The sequence below is a fragment of the Hippopotamus amphibius genome, chromosome 2, assembly GCF_030028045.1.
Source record: "Hippopotamus amphibius kiboko isolate mHipAmp2 chromosome 2, mHipAmp2.hap2, whole genome shotgun sequence".
Classification (NCBI taxonomy): domain Eukaryota; kingdom Metazoa; phylum Chordata; class Mammalia; order Artiodactyla; family Hippopotamidae; genus Hippopotamus; species Hippopotamus amphibius.
In genome coordinates, this window is record NC_080187.1 from 60,196,981 (window position 1) to 60,216,259 (window position 19,279).

The following is a 19,279-nucleotide window of genomic DNA, read 5'->3' on the forward strand; positions in this document are numbered from 1 at the left end:
CCATGAAGATGTCTGAGGAGACCCCACGTTTTCACATAGGGCAGGGGGAGGGGTGGTAGCAACCCCAACCCTCCGGGTAATATCTGTGTACTTTAATAATGGTCTTCCCAGAAACGCCTCCTGGAGGAGGGATGGGATTGTCATGACGTCCTGGAAGAACCCCAGGTCAGCACTGAGGGTCCAAATTGAAGGGTCTGGGCCCCCCCTCCTGGAACATTCTGGGAGTTGCCCACTCACTGCTCGTGTGGCTCTTTGGAGACTTAACTTTCTCACCTTTTGGATTTAATTTCCTAAGTCCCCCACCAGGTACTGATTCTGCGGTAGAAACTTCAGGCCCCTGAGACGGGCCAATGAGGGAAGATTTATGGCCAAAAGGGAGCTTAGCCAACACAGCCCAGGGCTAGTAAATACCAACCACGCTGACCACACTGGGGGGGCCCTTCTAAGGCCTGGTCCTTCCTCACAGCCTTTTCTCCATGCTCTTCCTTCCAGCAGGAACCAGCGCCCGTCCGCGGGACAAGCTCCAGAGAGGCCCTAAAGACTCTCGGAGCGCTCAGTTCACAGCCGCCTGGCAGCTGCCACAGCTGAGCTCGGGGGCAGCGGGCAGGGGAAGGCGGGCAGGAAGCTCTACTAACAAATCCAAGGGTTTGCGTGTGTCTTTGCCAAGCTGGCCCCGGTCGATGAGAAAAGACTCCCCAGAGTGAAAGGGAGGGGACGGAGAGCCTCCCCACCCTGATCAAGGCTCCGATCAGACTTTCCACACTGCTCTGACCTTACGGGCCCAAGGCCCATCCGCACCCTCCCTGCACTCACAGCAGAAGAGAGGCCTGTTTATCACTCTGGGTGGGACCCAAGCCTGTGGGGAATTGAAAAGAAACAGCTAGCTTAGGTTGCTATTGTTTTGTTTAAACAAACCGCTGGCCGGGCTGACTTGGGAAGGAACGAGGGGGAGGCTGGGAGCAGCGCAGAGGAGGCCGGGCTGGGCTGGGCTTCCCGGGCCTCAGCCCCGGTCCCCCATCTCTCAGTCTTGCAAGGGTGGCCAGAGAGCTGTTTGGGGAGAGTGGCTGCAAGCCCTCGGGCCCTCCCCGCCTCTCCCAGGAGAGAAAGGTGTCCAGGGGAGGGGCCTCCATGCCCCCAGCCGGTCCTAGCTCCCCAGCACCTGCTCCGCTGCGTCTGAGGGGCAGAATTTGAAGGCTGCCCAGATTCTCCTGAGCAGACAAGATGGGGTGAGGGAGGGGGCAAGGGTGTCAGAGGACAGGAAAGCAACAGAGTGGGAAGGGGCTCAAAGTGGCGAGTCCATCCTTCTGCAGTCTCCTACCCCTCCTTCCAGCAAAAGGTAGCCTAGATGGACGCGGAGGAGCACAGCGCAGGGCAGTGTTGGGGTGGAGGGGGCGGGGATGATCTGGCAAAAAGGCCCAAAGTGAGAAGAGTCGGTGGGCAAGCTGCAGCCTAAAGGAGAGGATGGAAGGGGGAGGGAGGTGCTGGAATGGGGGGAGGGGGCTTGCGTTTTGTAAAAAGTCAACCACACCAGGCTTTGGGTCACCCAGCTGACTCTGAGAATCTCCACAGAGAATTGAGAAGAAATCTCATGCTCCCCCACCCCCACCCCATCCCCCACTTCCACTATCCCCCATCCCCCACTTCCACTATCCCCCATCCCCCACTTCCACTATCCCCGTCCCCCACTTCCACTATCCCCCATCCCCACTTCCACTATCCCCGTCCCCCACGTCCACTATCCCCCACCCCCCACGTCCACTATCCCCCACCCCCCACTTCCACTATCCCCCACCCCCCACTTCCACTATCCCCCACCCCCCACTTCCACTATCCCCCGTCCCCCACTTCCACTATCCCCGTCCCCCACTTCCACTATCCCCCATCCCCACTTCCACTATCCCCCACCCCCCACGTCCACTATCCCCCACCCACCACTTCCACTATCCCCCACCCCCCACGTCCACTATCCCCCACCCCCCACTTCCACTATCCCCCATCCCCCACTTCCACTATCCCCTGTCCCCCACTTCCACTATCCCCCATCCCCCCACTTCCACTATCCCCCATCCCCCATTTCCACTATCCCCCGTCCCCCACTTCCACTATCCCCGTTCCCCACTTCCACTATCCCCCACCCCCCCACTTCCACTATCCCCCACCCCCCACTTCCACTATCCCCCACCCCCCACGTCCACTATCCCCCACCCCCCACGTCCACTATCCCCCATCCCCCCACTTCCACTATCCCCCGTCCCCCACTTCCACTATCCCCCATCCCCCCACTTCCACTATCCCCCATCCCCCACTTCCACTATCCCCCATCCCCCCACGTCCACTATCCCCCACCCCCCACGTCCACTATCCCCCACCCCCCACGTCCACTATCCCCCATCCCCCCACTTCCACTATCCCCCGTCCCCCACTTCCACTATCCCCCATCCCCCCACTTCCACTATCCCCCATCCCCCCACTTCCACTATCCCCCGTCCCCCACTTCCACTATCCCCCACCCACCACTTCCACTATCGCCCATCCCCCACTTCCACTATCCCCCATCCCCCCACTTCCACTATCCCCCATCCCCCACTTCCACTATCCCCCACCCACACTTCCACTATCCCCCACCCCCCACTTCCGCTATCCCCCGTCCCCCACTTCCACTATCCCCCACCCCCCCACTTCCACTATCCCCGTCCCCCACTTCCACTATCCCCCATCCCCCCACTTCCACTATCCCCCACCCCACCATCTCCACCCTGAACACCTTTTGAGGGGCTGTACCAGAAGGGCTCCGTGGAAAGGTGGCCAGGGCACAGTTAGGTGTTGGCAGAATCAATGAAGAGCCGTGCTAATCACCATCATTAAGACTATAAAACCCCACACCTCGGGGCTGCAGGACTCCCTGGCATGGCCCTGGGCCCTGAGCTGTGGCGTGGACCCAGGGGTCCAGCTCCAGTGCCTTTCATCTGAGCATCTCCCAGTCCTGCACAAACAGTAATTAGCACATCCCACCCCCGGGATCACTTCATTATCCCACAGACGCTGAGCAGAGGGGAGAAGGGAGGAGAAGGCGAAGGAGAGAAGGAGGGAAACTGAGGCTGTCCCAGGGACCCAAGAATCTGCCTTGGGGTGGTGGCCTGTATCCGGTCGAGGCTGGGAAAGTAGCTGCCTCAGAATCAGGCAGTCCCGCCTGCTCTGGCCCTTCCTTGCCCTCTGGCTGCTCAGGCAGATGTTGACTGAGTAGCCTGAAGGCTCCAAAGAGAGCCCGAGGGGACGGGCAAACGATGAGGACAGTCAGCCCCTGCCCAAGATCTGACCAGACCCCACAGGCCCAGAGGTGCATCCTGGGCCCAGCCTGGGGGCATGGAGGGTGAGAGTGGGGCAGCCCTTCCAGAAGGGCCCTCTCAGGCTCTCCAGAGATCGGGGGTCCATCCCTCGCCACCAGACCACCCTCAGCAATGCCCATATCTGTCCTCTCTCCCCAGACCCCCTGAGGCACCATTCCAAACCCCACGGCCCGTTCTGACAACATCCCTCAGGACAGGCAGACAGCTTCCTCCTCTTCCATCCTCCCTCAGAGAGAGAAAGAACCCAGCAGAGCCCACCTGAACTAAGTGTGATGGCATGTCCTGCTGCTGCGCCGGGAGTAACCCTCGTTTGTGCCTGTCTCTTATTTTCAGGGCGCTGACATGAAGAAAGGGAAGATTCAGGGCCAGGAGTTATCGCGTGAGTAAGACCCTCCAGGGCCCCTTCCCCCAGCCAGGGCAGCGAGTGTAATCCCAAGAGTCAGAACAGTACACCTTCATGTGGGCGCTTCACCGTGTGCAAAGCACTCATCCCAGAGTTTACTTGGACGTTCTGATTTAACCTTCACAACTGCCTTCTAAGGCTGCTGCCATCAATATCTCCATTTTAAAGAGAAGGAAACTATCACCGTATCCCCAAGGAACAGTGGTGGCTGAAGCGGAGGCCCATCCTCAAAATCCTAGCCAAGTATGAGATAGACTTGGATACCTCCGAGCATGCCCACCTGGAGCACATCAGTCGGAAGCGGTCCGGAGAAGCTACCGTCTAAACCTCTTTGCAGTGAGAGAAACGGATTGTCTGATCATGGTCAGCTCACCCCGACAGAACCAAGTCCATGTATTCTCAAGTGTTTCAGCTCATTTTCCATTAGGTTTCCTTTTATTCCATAACTGCAGCCATGGTCAGCTCTGGCCAGGGAGCTGGGGCAGGGGGCAGTAAGTGGAAGCTCCTTGTAGGTAGAATTTATCCTGATTTCTACCCTAGCTTCACGTGTCACACAAGGCTGGGCTCCTCTAGTGCTACTGCTCAATTTCAGTTACTTGGTTAGAATTTTCCTAAAAATAAGCTTTATTTCTTTGTGATAACAAAGTCTTAGTTCCTCTACTACTTTCACGACAGTGACAAACCATAACTACACTAATAAATGCCAACTGGTCACTGCAAAAAAAAAAAAAAGAGAAGGAAACTGAGGCACAGAACCACCTGCCACATGTCACACAACCAGTAAGGGATGGAGCCCACATTAACCTGCAGGGCTCTGCTGGGAGAGAACGCAGGACAGGAACCGTCCCCTCAGATGGGACCGGCTGGTGGCTCCCTTCCCTCTGCCCCAGTCCCACTACGTGGTTGTGCATGGCTGCATGGACCTCCTTTGTCTCTGATGCCCTCCTCTTCCCACCCCCTTCCTCACCCCCAGCTCCCCGTCTCCCCTCCCTCTGGGATCCCTCCAGCAAGGGCATGCCCTCCACTCAGCTTGAAGGGAATGCTCAGGTGGTGACCTGGCCTCTGGCAAAGGGTTGAGCAAGGAAAACCAACCCAGCATCATGGTTCCATGACGCAGCACAGACGCAGGCACCAGATAGGCCTGAATTCAAAGCCCAGTCCCACCACTGACTGTCAGTCTGACTTCACCTCTCAGAGCCACAGTTTCCTCATCCAGAAGATGGCCATAACACCCACCTTACCAAGCCGTGGTGAGGATTAGGGAGATGTCACAGGGAAAGCATTTAGCCAAGGCCTGGCCTCAAGACAGGGCTCAACACGTGTGTCCACCTTCCCTTCCTCCTCATGCCTCTCATCTCTGCTTTTGGAGGGGGCGCCTCTTCAGGAAAGCCCTAGTGGGAAGGGGTTCCGTCTCCATCTCCCCTGAGGATAAATTCCCAGCTGCACAGTACCACTGACTTTCCTCACTGGTTGGCAGTGTTTGTAAAAAAGCATCAGTCTACCCGCATGTGTGCACATGCTGACAGAGACCCTCCAAAACGCCTCGGCTTCCCCAACACCTGCACGCACCCCAGCACAGACCCCAGTTCCCACAGACTCACAGGGCCCCTGGCACAACCTGTGCTGTTCTCATGCTGCACCCACGCGCACACACGCATACACACACACATCTACTCTGCAGTGCAGAACCCCAGGGAGAAATGAATAGTCAGGAATTCCCCTGGTTGTGGGCACGCCAGAGGCCCCAGTGGCCAGAAATGCACTATGAGGACCACTTTCGCAGCTCCGAGCAGCAAGTGGCTCTTGTCTAACCATCAGGAGAGGGACGTGGCCACGATGTACCAATACTCCCTCCCACCAGCATCCTCCTTGCAAACACTCCATCCCCACCCACCCCCAGGAAGATGCCTGGCTCCTTGGAAAGGGAGAAGAAGGGAGCAAAGGGGAGGGGGAAGAGGCACCACACTCTTAGAAGGAGGGCCAGCTGGAACGGCCCACAAAAGTCCAGCCTGCAAAACCCCAGGGCCCTGCATAGACTTGGGGGAAGGATGAGAGAAGTCCCCACCCTGCTTTTTCCCCCCAAAAAGTCCCGCACAAAGAGCAAAAGGAAGGGAGATGGGCATTCTCCTCCGGAAGAGCCTGAGTCAGCTCCCAGTGCCCCGAGCAGCCAGATCCTACAGCTTCCATGATCAAACCTTTGAACCGAGTCCCACCCACCCCCGTAACCACTTCCAGATCCTCCGGATCCAGCCAAGAAATTGGCTTCTTTGGGGATTGAGTTCATAAGGAAATGCTGAAAAAATAAATAAAAATCCCCTGCCAAACACACTCGCAGAGGAAGATGGGTTTCTCTTGAGGCTGGAAATCCATCAGGATAGACGAAAGCACAAAGAGGACAACACCAACACCCACTGGCCCAGAAAGGCCCAAGAGCCCGGCCAGCACCCAAGACCTTCAACCAGCCCACACCTCCTCCTCCTCCCCCTGCCACCCCAAATAATGTGCTTCTTAAATGAAGCTGCTGAAGATGAGTTCCTGCCCAAGATAAATCCTAATGGTTTGCACTAGGTGGGCCCCCAGCTGGGACACCAGGAGGAGCTGTAGGGACCATGAAAAGGACCAAGAATGATTCTTCTTTCCCCCTCCTAAAGTAGCCAGGAGCCCCTGGGTACTGCGGGATGTGGAGCCCACCGTTTCTCCTTTTTCTACCCATAGCCTACCAGCCTCCCTCCCCACCATCACAGAGTGGCTTCCATCGCTACCAGTTCTTCGTCTATCTTCAGGAAGGAAAGACCATCTCTCTCCTTCCCACAGAAAACAAAACTCGAGGTAAGGCCTTCCCATCCTTCAAAGCCAGGGTGAATTCTGGGGTAGAAGTGGATGCTTCGTGCCTTCGTGGGGAAGTTGGGATCTTGACCCTACCCTTGAGCCTTGGAGGCCAGGGTCAGAGGGTGGTGTTTCTTGAGAATAAACCAGGGTGAGTATCCTAAAAGACATGCTGGCATCAGACGTGGTCTCCCCCTAGAAACAAGCTCCACCATCCACGATGGCGGCTTTAGCCAGGTGGGTGGGTCTATAAGGCAGGGTCCCAAAGGGAGTTACTGGAGCCAGAGAGAGAAGCATCTCCCTCAGTAGTTGCAAATGGCATGTGCAGGCAGCTACCCCACAGCACTTCTGCAGGTAATTGTACCCTGTAACTGAGTCTGATCTGGGCAAGAAGGCCCTGGAATGCCACCCTGCCGGTCTGTCTTCATCAGTCATTAATTGCTCTGTGCCGTCTCAGTGTGGGGCAAAGATTTCCCGCCGTGGCCCCTCCGCTGGCTTCTCTGGGCAGCCCTCCCGGTGCTCACCAGAGGACCCATTCCCCCATAGCTTCCCAGCGGCTAACCCAGCCTGCTTGGCCTTGATCCTCCTACCACCAGAGCTGGGGAGCTGGAGGAGCCCTGGACACCTGGCTGCTGCGATGCCACAGGTGACTCCCGTGACCCTGTGTGGGCCACGCCCCCTCTCTGAGCCGTCGTTTATCTTCAGGAAAGTGGGAAATAAAGTAATCCTTGTGCGCTCTCTGACACCCTCCCCCCGCCTCCCCATTTTAGGGAAGGGAAGAGAATGTGGAACACACAGATGCCAGCTTGGGAGCGCAAAGGGCACATCCCCCAGGCTGACAGGAGGGTGAGTGGGTGGGTGGGTGTCATCAGCCGTTTCCTCTCACCCAGTGACCCTAACCAACCTGCACCCACTGGGAAGCAGAGAAGGTATTGTTACGAGCCTACTGCCCCAGGCCCCAGAGGAGAGCAGGGGAGCGTGGAGTCCTTCAGATGTGCTGAGCAGGGGCCACCAATCACAGGAGGCTCCGGGCCGCCCTGGAAGAGGAGTTGGTGCAACCTTTCCACTGGTGAACCTTTCCCCAGGTGCCGCCAGCATCTTGCCAATCTGTAAATCTGTTTAAACTGCTTTGCCAAAGACACCCTTTCAAGTTGGGGTACAAAGAGAGAAAGGCAAGAAAAATGTATCCAGCTCAGGCCAAGATCAATTTCTCCAGTTCCCTGGGTCCCCGTCTCATCACGAAGCCCCTTCCGCCAGTCCAGGCACTGTAATTTCCGGGGATGGAAACTAGCACCTCAGCCTATGACGTTTCCCCACACGTGGGAATCGCATAAAGTGAGGCAGTGCCTGCAAGTCCCACATTAAACATCAGCGTGGCAGTGCCAGTGCCCTAGGCGGGAGGATGCTCAGACAGTCCCCTGAAGGGGCCTCCACAGGACCAAGTGCTCTCCGAGGGTGGGATGGAGGGGGAAGGAGCATTAGGCAATGCCTGGAGGAACAGTGAAAGGGGCAGAGGAGGAAGAGAGGTGCGCGCACCCAAGCCTCTTTCCACTCCAGCCATCACTCGTCCTCCCGAGCCATGGGTGCCTTCCCTGTGATATCGACAGCAGGCAAGGAAGCTGCAAACCCATCGGGCCTGATACCCATTGTCAGTCCCTTAGGATCTTTGCCCAAACCACGGTTCGTTGTGCATCCCACTGCCACCCCCTTCCATCTACACGAAAACTTAGAAACAGGACTTGCCCCTGGGCAGAGTCCCTTTGGCTTCCGTGCTGTTTTGTTTGCTGTCAGAAATGGAGACAGTAAAATTATTCTCACTGATGAAAGCTCCAGCCAGGTTCCGGTCGCACCATGTGACGCCTTCCATGCGCCGTGTGCTAAGGGCTTTGGAGAGAACACAATCCAGGGCACAGGGAAAGTTCCCTGCCCTCGAGGGGCTTACAATCTCCTTTGGAAACACTTAAATAACGATGCAGAGCAGCGTATAATCAAGCACTTAATTGTGTATTTCTGGCTGTAAGGACAACTGGAGAGCATGTGGACTTAGGGACACTCCTGTCCCTTCCCAGGATCCCTTTCCCTCCAGGATGACACACCCTCTTCAGCCAGGAAGAGTGAAAGGTATTTCACTGCAGGGTGAGGAAATGTTGATTTCCAGTCTCTAGCTGGTGATGTGACTTTTAAGCAAGTCAGCTAATGTCTCTGGGCCTCAGTTTCCTCATCTAGAAAATGAGAGGTTGGATCTAGATGATCTACAAATCCGTATGCTCCTGAGGCTACTTGGAGGAGGCTGGGCGTGGGCCAGGTCCTGGAGAAGGAAGAATCCTTGAGTGAAGGAAAAAGGGAGCTCTGGGCTGCGGAAAAGTGAGAGGGAGGCCCCTGTGATGGTGATGAAAGAAGAAAGTGGGGGAATGTTGTAGAGGGCCTCGGAAGCCCGGCACAGGCGTGACTTTGGTGGGTGCCCTGGAGAGCTGCTAGAGATTGCCCATGGGAGAAGTAATATGCAAAAGTCACTCTTTAGCGATGACTGAGCTGGAGTGGTGGACAGGATGGACCAGAGCGAGAGGACAGAATGCCACCATAGGCCTAGAGATGGGTGGCGTGGATGAACCCAAGGGTGACTGTAACTGCAGAAGCAGCCTGTGCGCAACAGCGGAATTCCAAAGGCCTGGCAGTCTCTGAAGCACCTGCACAGTGCTAAGAGGGCTCTCCGGGCACCCCAGGCTGGACCAGCACTCAGGAGGCCAGGATGAGGAGCCCTGCCAATAAACATGGACCCTGGGGCTTACTCTGATTTAGTTTTCTTCCTGTTGGAGGGAGGGGGGCAGCCCTATGGTCTGCGTGCCCTAGCCAGCCATGGGTAGGTGACCCCTGGATGAACGGGCAGGAACAGCACCCACAGGCTGGAGGGGAGAGGTCAGTATGCAGGAGCCCAGGTAGAAGAGCATCCACAGAGGATGGTTAACTTGACCCAGTCCTGTGGGGTCGCCTCTCTCTCTGGGACTTAATTGTGAATGACGAGCTTGGATGAGAAGGGAGCATGAGATTATTCTCTTCCAACTTGTATAGTTGGGGTTGGTTGGGGAGGTAGCATTGCTCAGAACCAGGGGCTGGAGACTTCCCTGGCAGTCCAGTGGTTAAGACTTTGCCTTCCAATGCAGGGGGTACAGGTTTGATCCCTGGTCAGGGAGCTAAGATCCCACATGCCTCGCAGCCAAAAGACCAAAATGTAAAACAGAAACAATGGCCAAAAAAACAAAACAAAAAAAAACCAATATTGTAACAAATTCAATAAAGACTTTAAAAATGGTCCACATCAAAAAAAAAAAAAAATCTTAAAAAAAAAGTTAAAAAAGAAGCAGGGGCTGCAACCCTCTCCAGGATTCCTCTTTGTCCTGTGACCCCAGGATGACATACAAGGGGTCAGCAAATAGGAGATCTCAGCATCCAAACTCTCACTGTGTGACCTTGGACAAGCCACCTCACATCCCTGGGCCTCTATTTCTCCATCATCAAGACAAGGGGTTGGACTAGTTTGTCTACCACCGAATGACCCTGAACAGATTTGCTGCCAGCTCACTGAGCTCTCCCACCTGCGAGTCTTGCCAGACAAATTCGGGTGTGACTCTCCTGGCCATCCCCACACGCTTCTGAGTGGAGGCCTCCAATTGGATACGGGGCTACTGGGACCACACCAGGGGCCTTGGAAGAGGATTTGGAGCTACATCCCTTCTAGTTTATGAAATCCTGCCTTTCCACAGCTCCTTCCTCCCCGTGCCATTTTCCCCATCATGATTCACCAACACCCTCTGTATTCATTCAGATGACGCTAGGTGTCAAGCATGTGTGAGGCCCTGTTCTAGGTACTGTGGGTACAGAAGTACCTCCCTGCTGCCATGGATGTGTGGAGTCACCCGGGTAGCTCTGCAGATACTAGGAGCTCACAGAGAGAGTGGAGGGAGATAGTCACATATCTTAAGCCTACCACATCCCAGCTGGTGGAGAACACTGAAGACAATAGAGCCTGAGCTGGTGCCCTCTGACAAGGGCTGGCTCAGTTTCACTCACAGTTGTCCCAAAGGCCACACTTCACCTCTCCAAATTTGTGTCTGGCGTTCTCTTGGGCCTGTAATACGCTGGACTTGCACCCTCGGCCTCCAAGTTAACTCCCCTCCCCTACATCTAATCTCCACCCTCCCAGCCTCCACTCCCAAAGCCTAGAATCAGGCCTTTGGGCTCATCTGGGATTCACGGTGGTTTCTCTACACACCTTCCTCACCGCAGCCTTGGATCTGGCCTCTAGACTTCCAGGTTGTAGGGGAACCCATTGAATGCATCGAGGGGCCATGTCTGAAGAGGGCCCACACTCGCCACCTTGGTTCCCACCCTGCTGGACCACATGCTGCCAGGATGCCCAGGAACTGCTGCTTTTTCACTCACGTCAACCTGCCCACCTTCTCACCCGACAACGGATTTGCCTCTGCCTGCTGACGTGGGCAGAACATTTTCCCCCTTCCCCCAAACCCAGACCACCTTCCCACTTTCAGGACACGGCACCTTTCAAAATTACCCCACAGGGCCGTCTTCTCTCAGTCCATGAACCTACCCTGCCCTCTCCTGCTCTCTCTCACACACACAGAATACCCTGTTGTATGCCCATAGTCACCTGCTTTTCTCTCTTCTGTATTTCTTTACATTTTTCTCTTGCCTGAGTCCCATTTCCACCACAAGAGTAGAGGGATTCCTTGAGGGAAGAGCTCACCTCTGTCTTATATTCCCTTTTTGCCACCTGTCCCTGGGCTCAGCCCACTGTGGACTTTGGTTTGGCGGGGGTGGGGGGCGGGGTTGTTTAAGATTTTTTTTAAAGATTTTTTTGATGTGGGCCATTTTTTAAATCTTCATTGATTTTGTTACAATATTGCTTCTGTTTTATGGTTTTTTGGTTTTTTTGGCCCGAGGCACGTGGAATCTTAGCTCCCCAACCAGGGATTGAACCCTCACCCCCTGCATTGGAAGGCGGAGTCAACCCCTGGACCGCCAGCAAAGTCCCCCACTGTGGACTTTGAATCAATGAGTGTGTTTGTGGAGGGGACACGCACACGTATGCCCATCCATGCAGGCGCGCACGTGCACACACACACACATCTGCACATTCTCACACCCCCACATTCACAAATACACCTCAACTTCCTTTAACACCTGCACAGGCAGCTATTTCTGAGCCATGCCCACAAATGACGATGTCGATGTCCACACCCTCCCTGTCCCAATGCCGGGCGGGCAGGGCTGCGCACCCCCAGCCTCTCCACCAGCCTGCCCTGCACCCTCCCCAGCCTGCCCCTTGCCTGACCATGTCAAGTGGGCAGCACAGCGGCCACTGATCCCCCGGGGCAAAGGAGGAAACCAGAGCCCAGCACAGTGAATGGCTGGGTTGACCGAGGGTCTGCCGTGAATAGCACAGTCATCTCTTTCTGCTTTCTGGGGCAAGGCACTTTGCAACTGTTTACCCACATTCCGTCTCCTCCGACCCAGATGACCAGACTTCTGGGCCGTGGTGTGGGGACCCAGAAGGAGCAAATCCATCCCGCCACCCTGGGTGTCCTTGGCGATGCACCCACGCACCCCTGCCCTGGAGGAAGGCTGTGGCCAAGTGCCGCGTGGAGACTACAAGTCCCTGGAGCTGTGGTCTGTGCCATGCCACACCTCACCACCTCGCCCAGGGGTGTCACGAGCCGGCCTCGTGCTCCTCGAGGGTGAGCCCGGGGAATCCCCTCTCTGCCACCGATCACTCCAGAAGCCTCTCCAAGGCCATGAGTGAGCCCAGAACCATGCCTCAACGCCAGGGGAGCTAACAGGCCATGCCAGGCTCGGTCCCGCCTCACCGGGGTGGCCTCGGGGACCTGTGGAGAGACAGCTCCTTGCAGAATGGGATGGCGGGGCAGGCAGCCAGAATCTGCTCCCAGCACCACAGGCAGCTGAACTGAACCGCTTCTGGGTGAGCCACCCACCCACAGGGGTCAGAGAGGAGGGACGGGCAGAGGCTTGTTACACAGTGGGGTTTAAGTCTTGCTTGTGGCATCTAAAGGCCTGCAGGGCGCCGTGGGTGAGTGCGATCGGGGCGCTGTGGGGAAGTGTCTGAGAGCACGGGCCTGGCCGAGGGCATGAGGGCGGCCGAGCTCCAAGCAGCGTCAGCTGTAGGAGGCGGCCATGGAGAGGGACCGAGGCTGGGAGGAAGTCCCCCGCGCCTGCTGGCAGCGAGGGGAGACAGAGTGCAGGTCAAGCAGCAGGGACAGGGGCCCTGCCTGGAGACCATCCCACACACACACACACACACAGCCCACGGCAAAACAGCGCCTCCCCCACCCCCATGGCCTCCCATGGTGGTGCACCTGGCCAGGCCCCAGGAGCCCCAGGGCCCAGTCCCTGAGTCCCTGTGTGGGCTTGTGTCAGGCAGCCCTCTTCTGCCTCCGAAGGGCCCCACCTACCTGGCAGAGCGGGTAGGACGGGGGCCTGGCAGCGGCCCAGATGAGGCCATCCTGGGCAACTCGCAGACAGGCGCCTTGGCTAGGAACCACCTGCCATCTCCACAGGCCCCAGGCAGCCCTCTTCCAGAACACGCCCCGCTCGAGCCCAGCCTCAACCGTCCAAAGCCATATTGAACAGATCACCGGGAGACTGCAGATAATCCCCAAATTTCACCCGAAACTCCAGCCAGCCGTCACCACCTCCAAATGCTGGAATCGATGACTGGGGGCTAAATGGACAGTTTCAAGTCTCCCTCCTTCTCGCTCCCGTTCCCACCCCCGCCCCCAGCCACAGGACAGAGGGAGGAGGCCTGGGCCATCCACTTACCGGATAGTTAGGAATTGCGACTTCCGCTCTCCAGCTCTCCTGGGTTCTCCTCTCCAGAGGAGCCGGGGTAGCCCCTCTCCACCGTGGAAGATCCCCCGGCATCCCCACCCTCTCACTCCTGCCAGCGTCAAAGTTGTCCCCTTTGCCCCAGGCCTCTCAAGCCAGCGGGATCAGCCACTCAGCAAATATTCTCCAGGAGTAATTGGATGTGATGGAACGAGGGCTTTTCAGCTCCTGAGTGGAAGTCTCTGGATGTCATTTAATGGCACAAAAAATAAAAGGCTCAGGCCTCCCGCCCACCACCGCCAGGACATCATTAATCTCAGCAGAAAGGCATCAGCGCTCCCATCACCGCAGCCAGCCCCACGAAGAGCCAGACAAATTACAGACCTGAGCCGGGCGCTCAGTGGGACGCTTATTAGGCTGGCGTTCAATTTTTGTCTTTTCTTCAGGGCCACTGTCCCCTGACAGGAAGCACCTGTGTCCCTGTGCAGGGGGAGGGCAGGCAGAGGCCAGGGAAGAGGGTGGCTGCCTTGGTGAGACGCAGCTCACCGGTCTGGGGTAACAGAGCGGCTCTGAGCCAGGCGCCAGGCGCCATGAGTCCCAGCAGAGGCTGAGGGGGCCCGTCCCAAGGCATAGAACCCCGCCCCTTGTTCGCAGCGCACCAGAATGGGGGCCTCCCTCCCAGTGAGAGGGGAACGCTTGAGGGCCCACTGAGGACCCGGTGACAAGTCAGGTGGGAGCAAGGACACACAGGGAACACTGTCCTGTGCTGCTGGAAGTCTTAAGAGCAGGCCTGCTGGAGAGACTCAGGGCCACTGCTAGGGTTGGGACCTTGTCTGCTGGGGCTGCAGACTGTGCTGCTGGCTGAGGCCTCACTTGTTATTAGTCCAGTGTTAAGTGTCCTGTATTACAGACCCATCGAGGGCAGGGGTGGGGCTCGGATAAAGCAACCCTCCTCCATGCCTGGCCGACCCCAGCAGCAGCTGTCAGCGCTGGGGGGCCTGGATCGCAGGGTCTGAGACGCCCTTATGCTCAGAGCATCCGAATTCTAGCCCAGGTGCTGTCTGCCCACTTCTCCCAGATCCTGGGGTGGGCGGGGTTGTTAGACCAGGGGTGGCATCACTTTCTCATTCTCTTGGATGCCCCTTAACCCTGATAGGCCTGGTGGGGGTGGTCCAGCCCACGTGATGAACCACTCCCAAGCAGTGGTAAGCCAACCCCACAGATTTTGGGAGGTGGGGGGTGAAGAGACGGACTGTCAGCACCTGCCCCATGGCCATCCCAGAACACTCTAGCCTTGCGATCCCCAGGACTCAAACTCAGCGGATGAATCTCTGTGAAGCTTGGAGCCCCTCTTCCAGCTGTTGATGCCAGGGGTCATGCACCCACGCCCAGTGTCTAGTAAAGGGGCTCAGAACTCCCCCTCCCATGGCTTCAGATGAGAAGACCTAACCCCCCCTGCTCCCCGCCTCCTGGCCCATGTCTGGAACATCTCTAGCCTCTGACATTTTCCCCATCAGCACCTACCAGGAAGTGAGTGAATGGCCTCTGCGTATGGTTTTGCTGGATGGAAACAACACCCCCTAGGGTTGTGCAGGGACCAACGTGCACAACATAGCGGCAGCCCCACCCTGAGGCGCCCAGGCCTCTGTGTCCCAGCTGCTGGCTCAGGAGACATCCTCCTCCTTTCTCCCTGGAGCCAGAGGCCTCCTGCCACAGAGGCCTTTGAAGGGTACTCACCACCCCGTCCGTATCCCAGGAAGAGCCCATCCAGGGTGGGTCCAGGGTACAAGGGGAGTGGCCGGAGCAGTGCCACCCTCTTCCTGCGGGGCAGCAGCGGCCTCCCTGCAGCTCAGGGAACCGAGCAGTGCCATACAGGATGGGGCTTTCCTCCACGCGGTGACCACAGAAGCCACAGCCTCCAAGCTCCTCATCTCTCCCCACACAGCCCTGAGGGCCTGACTCACCACTCTTCCTTCTAGAACTTGCACAGGGTCAGTTCCTCTCGCCCTCTGTGGCAGGAAACGGAGGTGTAAGGAGTCCCGGCCAAGCCAGGGGAGGAGGCACAGAGGCTAGCAGGCGGGGGCACTGGGCCTCTCCTGAAGGACAGGGCTGGTCTGAGGAGCTGCCCAAGAAGCCCAGGAACCCCAGGACTGTCGGAAATGGGACCTGGAAGGAGCTGCGAGGCCCGCTGGGCACTCCAAGGTCAATGGAGAGAGCAGACTGCTGGGAGAGGGGAGCAAGGTCTCCCTGGGCGCAGGGGATTTCTTTCTGCCAGCTCGCCCTGATCTCGTGATGAGTTTCAATTCCCTCCCTGTCGCCGGGTTCCTTCCTGCCCTACTCCATGGGGAAGGCCCCCTTGTCCCCATGCCTGCCATGCACCAGTTCACCCATGACCTTTTCCCTGGCACGTACACGCACACAAACACACAAGCATGCACACATGTGCACACACACGCACACTTTCCCAGGGTCATGATACTACAGTTCTTTTCCAGCCAGCTGGACTCCCTGGGTGCAAAGGCCACAGCCAGGCCAACACCTGCTCCCTACTCCCTCCTCCCTCCTCCCTCCCTCCCATCCTAGTGGAAGACCCCCAGCAGTGGGTCTTATAGTCCAGCAGCAGCCCATGCCACCCTTTCCCCAAGACAACTCCTGAAGCACCTATTTTCTAGCCCTCAAAGGCCCAATCTGAATGCACAGTCACAGAGCCAGGTAAGACTTGAGGAAACCCATAGAGGCCCTCTCCCCCAGCCGTGTCCCTAAGAAGCTTCCTCACCAGAACCTGGTCTTGTTTCCCAAACCCTGGGCCTCAGGCACCCTCAGCACCATCATCCCATCTGTGCACTAGGGAAAAAAATAGTCTCCCCTTGTGAGGATTAAGTGAATATGTGTGGAGTTCCTAGAACTGTGCCTGGCCCATAGGAAGCACTGTATCACTGTTATTGCTATTATTACTATTATTATTTGCAGTATCATTGTTTTGCTTCTTTGGTTTAAAAATTGTCCTCTTCCTTGAGACCATCTTTCAAATGCAAACAGCTGGGGGGTGGTGGGTGGCAGGTAGAGGGGACTTGCTTTCTTCATTGCTAAAAATCGAGGTGGGTGCAGACCAAGGACCACAGGTGGGTAAAAGGAAGGCTCAGAGAGGAATTCTAGGCTGCCAGCCCCTCACCTCATCCTCCCCGTGTGTTAGAGATTACTGGTTCAGGCCACCTCAGCTACCGTCTAGCTCTGCTCCAGGCAGGGTCCACCCCTCGGACTCCCTCCAGCCAGGGAAGGCTGCTAGATTTTAGGGGGGGAAAGGTGGGGGGTATAAATAAATAAATACATACATACATACATACATACAAACATACATACATACAAGATGTCCATTTCAATTTGTTAGTGTAAGTATGGTCCATGCAATATGTGAGGCATACGTACACTAACAGAGTATTCATTGTTCCTCTGAAATTCAAGTTGAACTGGGCAACCTGTATGGTATCTGGCAACCATCCACTGAGGGTGCCTGAGGCCCAGGGTTTGGGAAACAAGAACGTGGGAATGTGCCTCTGACCACTTCCCTTAGCGTCTCCCCCACGCCTGGGGCCAAGCCCTCCTTGCCCTGCTGCTAGGCCCGCTCACACTTGCCCCAGAAGACGCACCTCCCCCTGAGGAGGCCCCTCTCTGACCTGGGCACCCACTGGACTTCCCCAGGGTCCAGGCTGGGGACATCTCGCCCACGCTCCGCTCCCCTCCGGGATCCAGGTCCTCAGGGCACGGAGAAGCAGCCTGGCCATGTGCCCTGCCTCTCACCTCTGCCACAGCTGGGGAAGGAACCCTGTCGCACAAGGTCTCCTGGGACTTGGGAGGAGGTGGCCGGGCTTCTGGGGAGGAGATTGGAAGAATGGCATAGACACTTCTGCCATTCTCAGCCCCGGCAACTGGGGTGACCAGGTATGAAGATAAGAAGCATTCAGACCTCAGTCAGGAGAGCCTGCAGGAAAATAGGGGTGGGTGGAGAAAGGGGGCAGCCCACCAGACTGGGCATTTCCTTTTTGCATATGAGTAAGAAGGCAGAGTTATACCAAATAAAGGCCTGGAGAAAGAGACCAAAGGGTGTCCTTGACTCAGTCCCCATGGTCCTCTGGGAAGCGTCCTTCTAAGACACGCTGACATCCAGAGGCTGTCCCTGCAGCCAGGAGCCAGAGGGCACCCCCAGGCAACTGCCCTCAGACCGATGGCCACACGGTCGCCTCCTGCTATCTCCACTCCCCAGAGCTGGCCTCCCTCTCAGGCTCCTGCCAGCTCTCAAGTCCACAGTTCTCACTCACTACCTTCCTGTGGTCTCTTTGTCCTTCCAGGCTCTTGGAAAATGGACAAATTTCTGAGCCGCTTCCACCTAGGCGAACCTGAAGCCAGCACCCAGTTCATGACCCAAAATTACCAGGACACGCTAAATCACCAGACTCAGGGAGGAGGAAGCAGGGAGCCCAAGGACAAACCTGAACCGAGATAACTGCCCACCAGACCTCAGGCTTCACGTTGCAGGTGTGTCCACAGTGCTCACCCCCCATGCTCTAGGTGTGGAACCCTCTCCGAGTATGGAACCCTTTCTCTTCTGAATTAAAAAAAGAATCATCCAGGGCTTAAACGGTTGGTCGTTTTGTTTCCAAACCTGTCCTCCTTCCAAAACCAAGAGGAGGAAATCAGTTGATGTCCGGCACCGGAGCCTGGGGCATTCCTATAAATGCAAGTAAAGTGGTGGGGGGACGTGGGGTGGGACGGATGGACAGGCAGGAGGTGGGGTCCCTAGCCCTGAACGGTCATTGAGGCACCATGTGACCTTGAGCAAGTCACTTATCCTCTCTAAAATTCTGCTTCCTCAGTGGTGAAATTGAGGGGGGAAGAAGAGGCAGGGGGTGGTTGGTTTATCACCATGGTCCTTTCCCGCCCTGACATTCATTTAACAAACACCATTGGCACCTGGTGTGTGCATGACTTCCTGCCAGGTGCTGGGGACACATGTATGACCAAGGCAGGCCCAACACGAGGCTTGCTTCTTGGAGCTTCCAGTCCAGTACAGGAGGGCAAACTTCATCAGATGACCACAAGCAAAGTCCAGCAAATGTGGCAAGTGTTGTAAGGGGTAAAGACGACCTGCTTTGTGATGGGGGGGTGGTGGGTGGTAAAGGCTCAGAAAGCCCTCTTCTTTCTGAGTAAGTGATGTTTAACTTCAAGTCTGAGAAGCGGGGTAGGGGTTAAACTATAAGTGGGGACAGGGGACAAAGACAAGAAATGACACCTCCAAGCTCCAGTGGCTGATGGGGACATTGAAAGGCCAAAATCATGGCCACCGGGACAGATGGGCAAAGACTAGAACAGGCCAGGCCTTGCAGCCATGTTCATGTTTTGGATTGTACCCTGAAAGTGATGGGGAATCACAGAATGATAAGTAGATTGGAGGGGAGAAGGGCATAATGTGATTTATGCTTTTAGAAAGCTGTGAAGAAACTCCTTGGTGTCTACAAGGAAGAGATTTTCTGCATCTTGACTGCTCCTGGATGTCCTCAGAAGGTCTCTTGGTTTTCCCACCCAAAACCCCCTTGGAGGCACCTCTTTGCTGCGGTCTCCTTCACAGGCTAAACCCCAGTTCCTCAACTCCCCCACCCCCAACTCCAGTCCTCTCAGCCCCACCCCCACCCCCTCAACAAGCCCCTCTGCTCAGTTTCCCTCGGAGAGTTAATTACTCCCCGCTCCTTGGCTAGAATATAGCAAGATGGGTGACTCATGCATGCAAAGTGCCTGAGATCTCCAGATGAAAGGGGCAGGCTGCAGCTGGGCCCGGGGTTATTACCTTCCT

General features: G+C 56.6%; 1 protein-coding gene across 2 annotated transcripts in view; it reads left to right on the forward strand.

The window, feature by feature from the left end:
* PEBP4 (phosphatidylethanolamine binding protein 4) overlaps nt 1-18,070 on the forward strand; it is a 235,862-nt gene extending 217,792 nt beyond the window's left edge. For both annotated transcript variants that reach the window (XM_057724906.1, XM_057724905.1), the window contains exons 5-7: nt 3,681-3,726; nt 6,466-6,579; nt 17,781-18,070. In XM_057724906.1, coding sequence (XP_057580889.1) covers nt 3,681-3,726; nt 6,466-6,579; nt 17,781-17,935 — 315 coding nt within the window. In that variant the 3' untranslated portion in view covers nt 17,936-18,070. The remainder of the gene's footprint in view (nt 1-3,680; nt 3,727-6,465; nt 6,580-17,780) is intronic.
* Nucleotides 18,071-19,279: the final 1,209 nt, after the last annotated feature.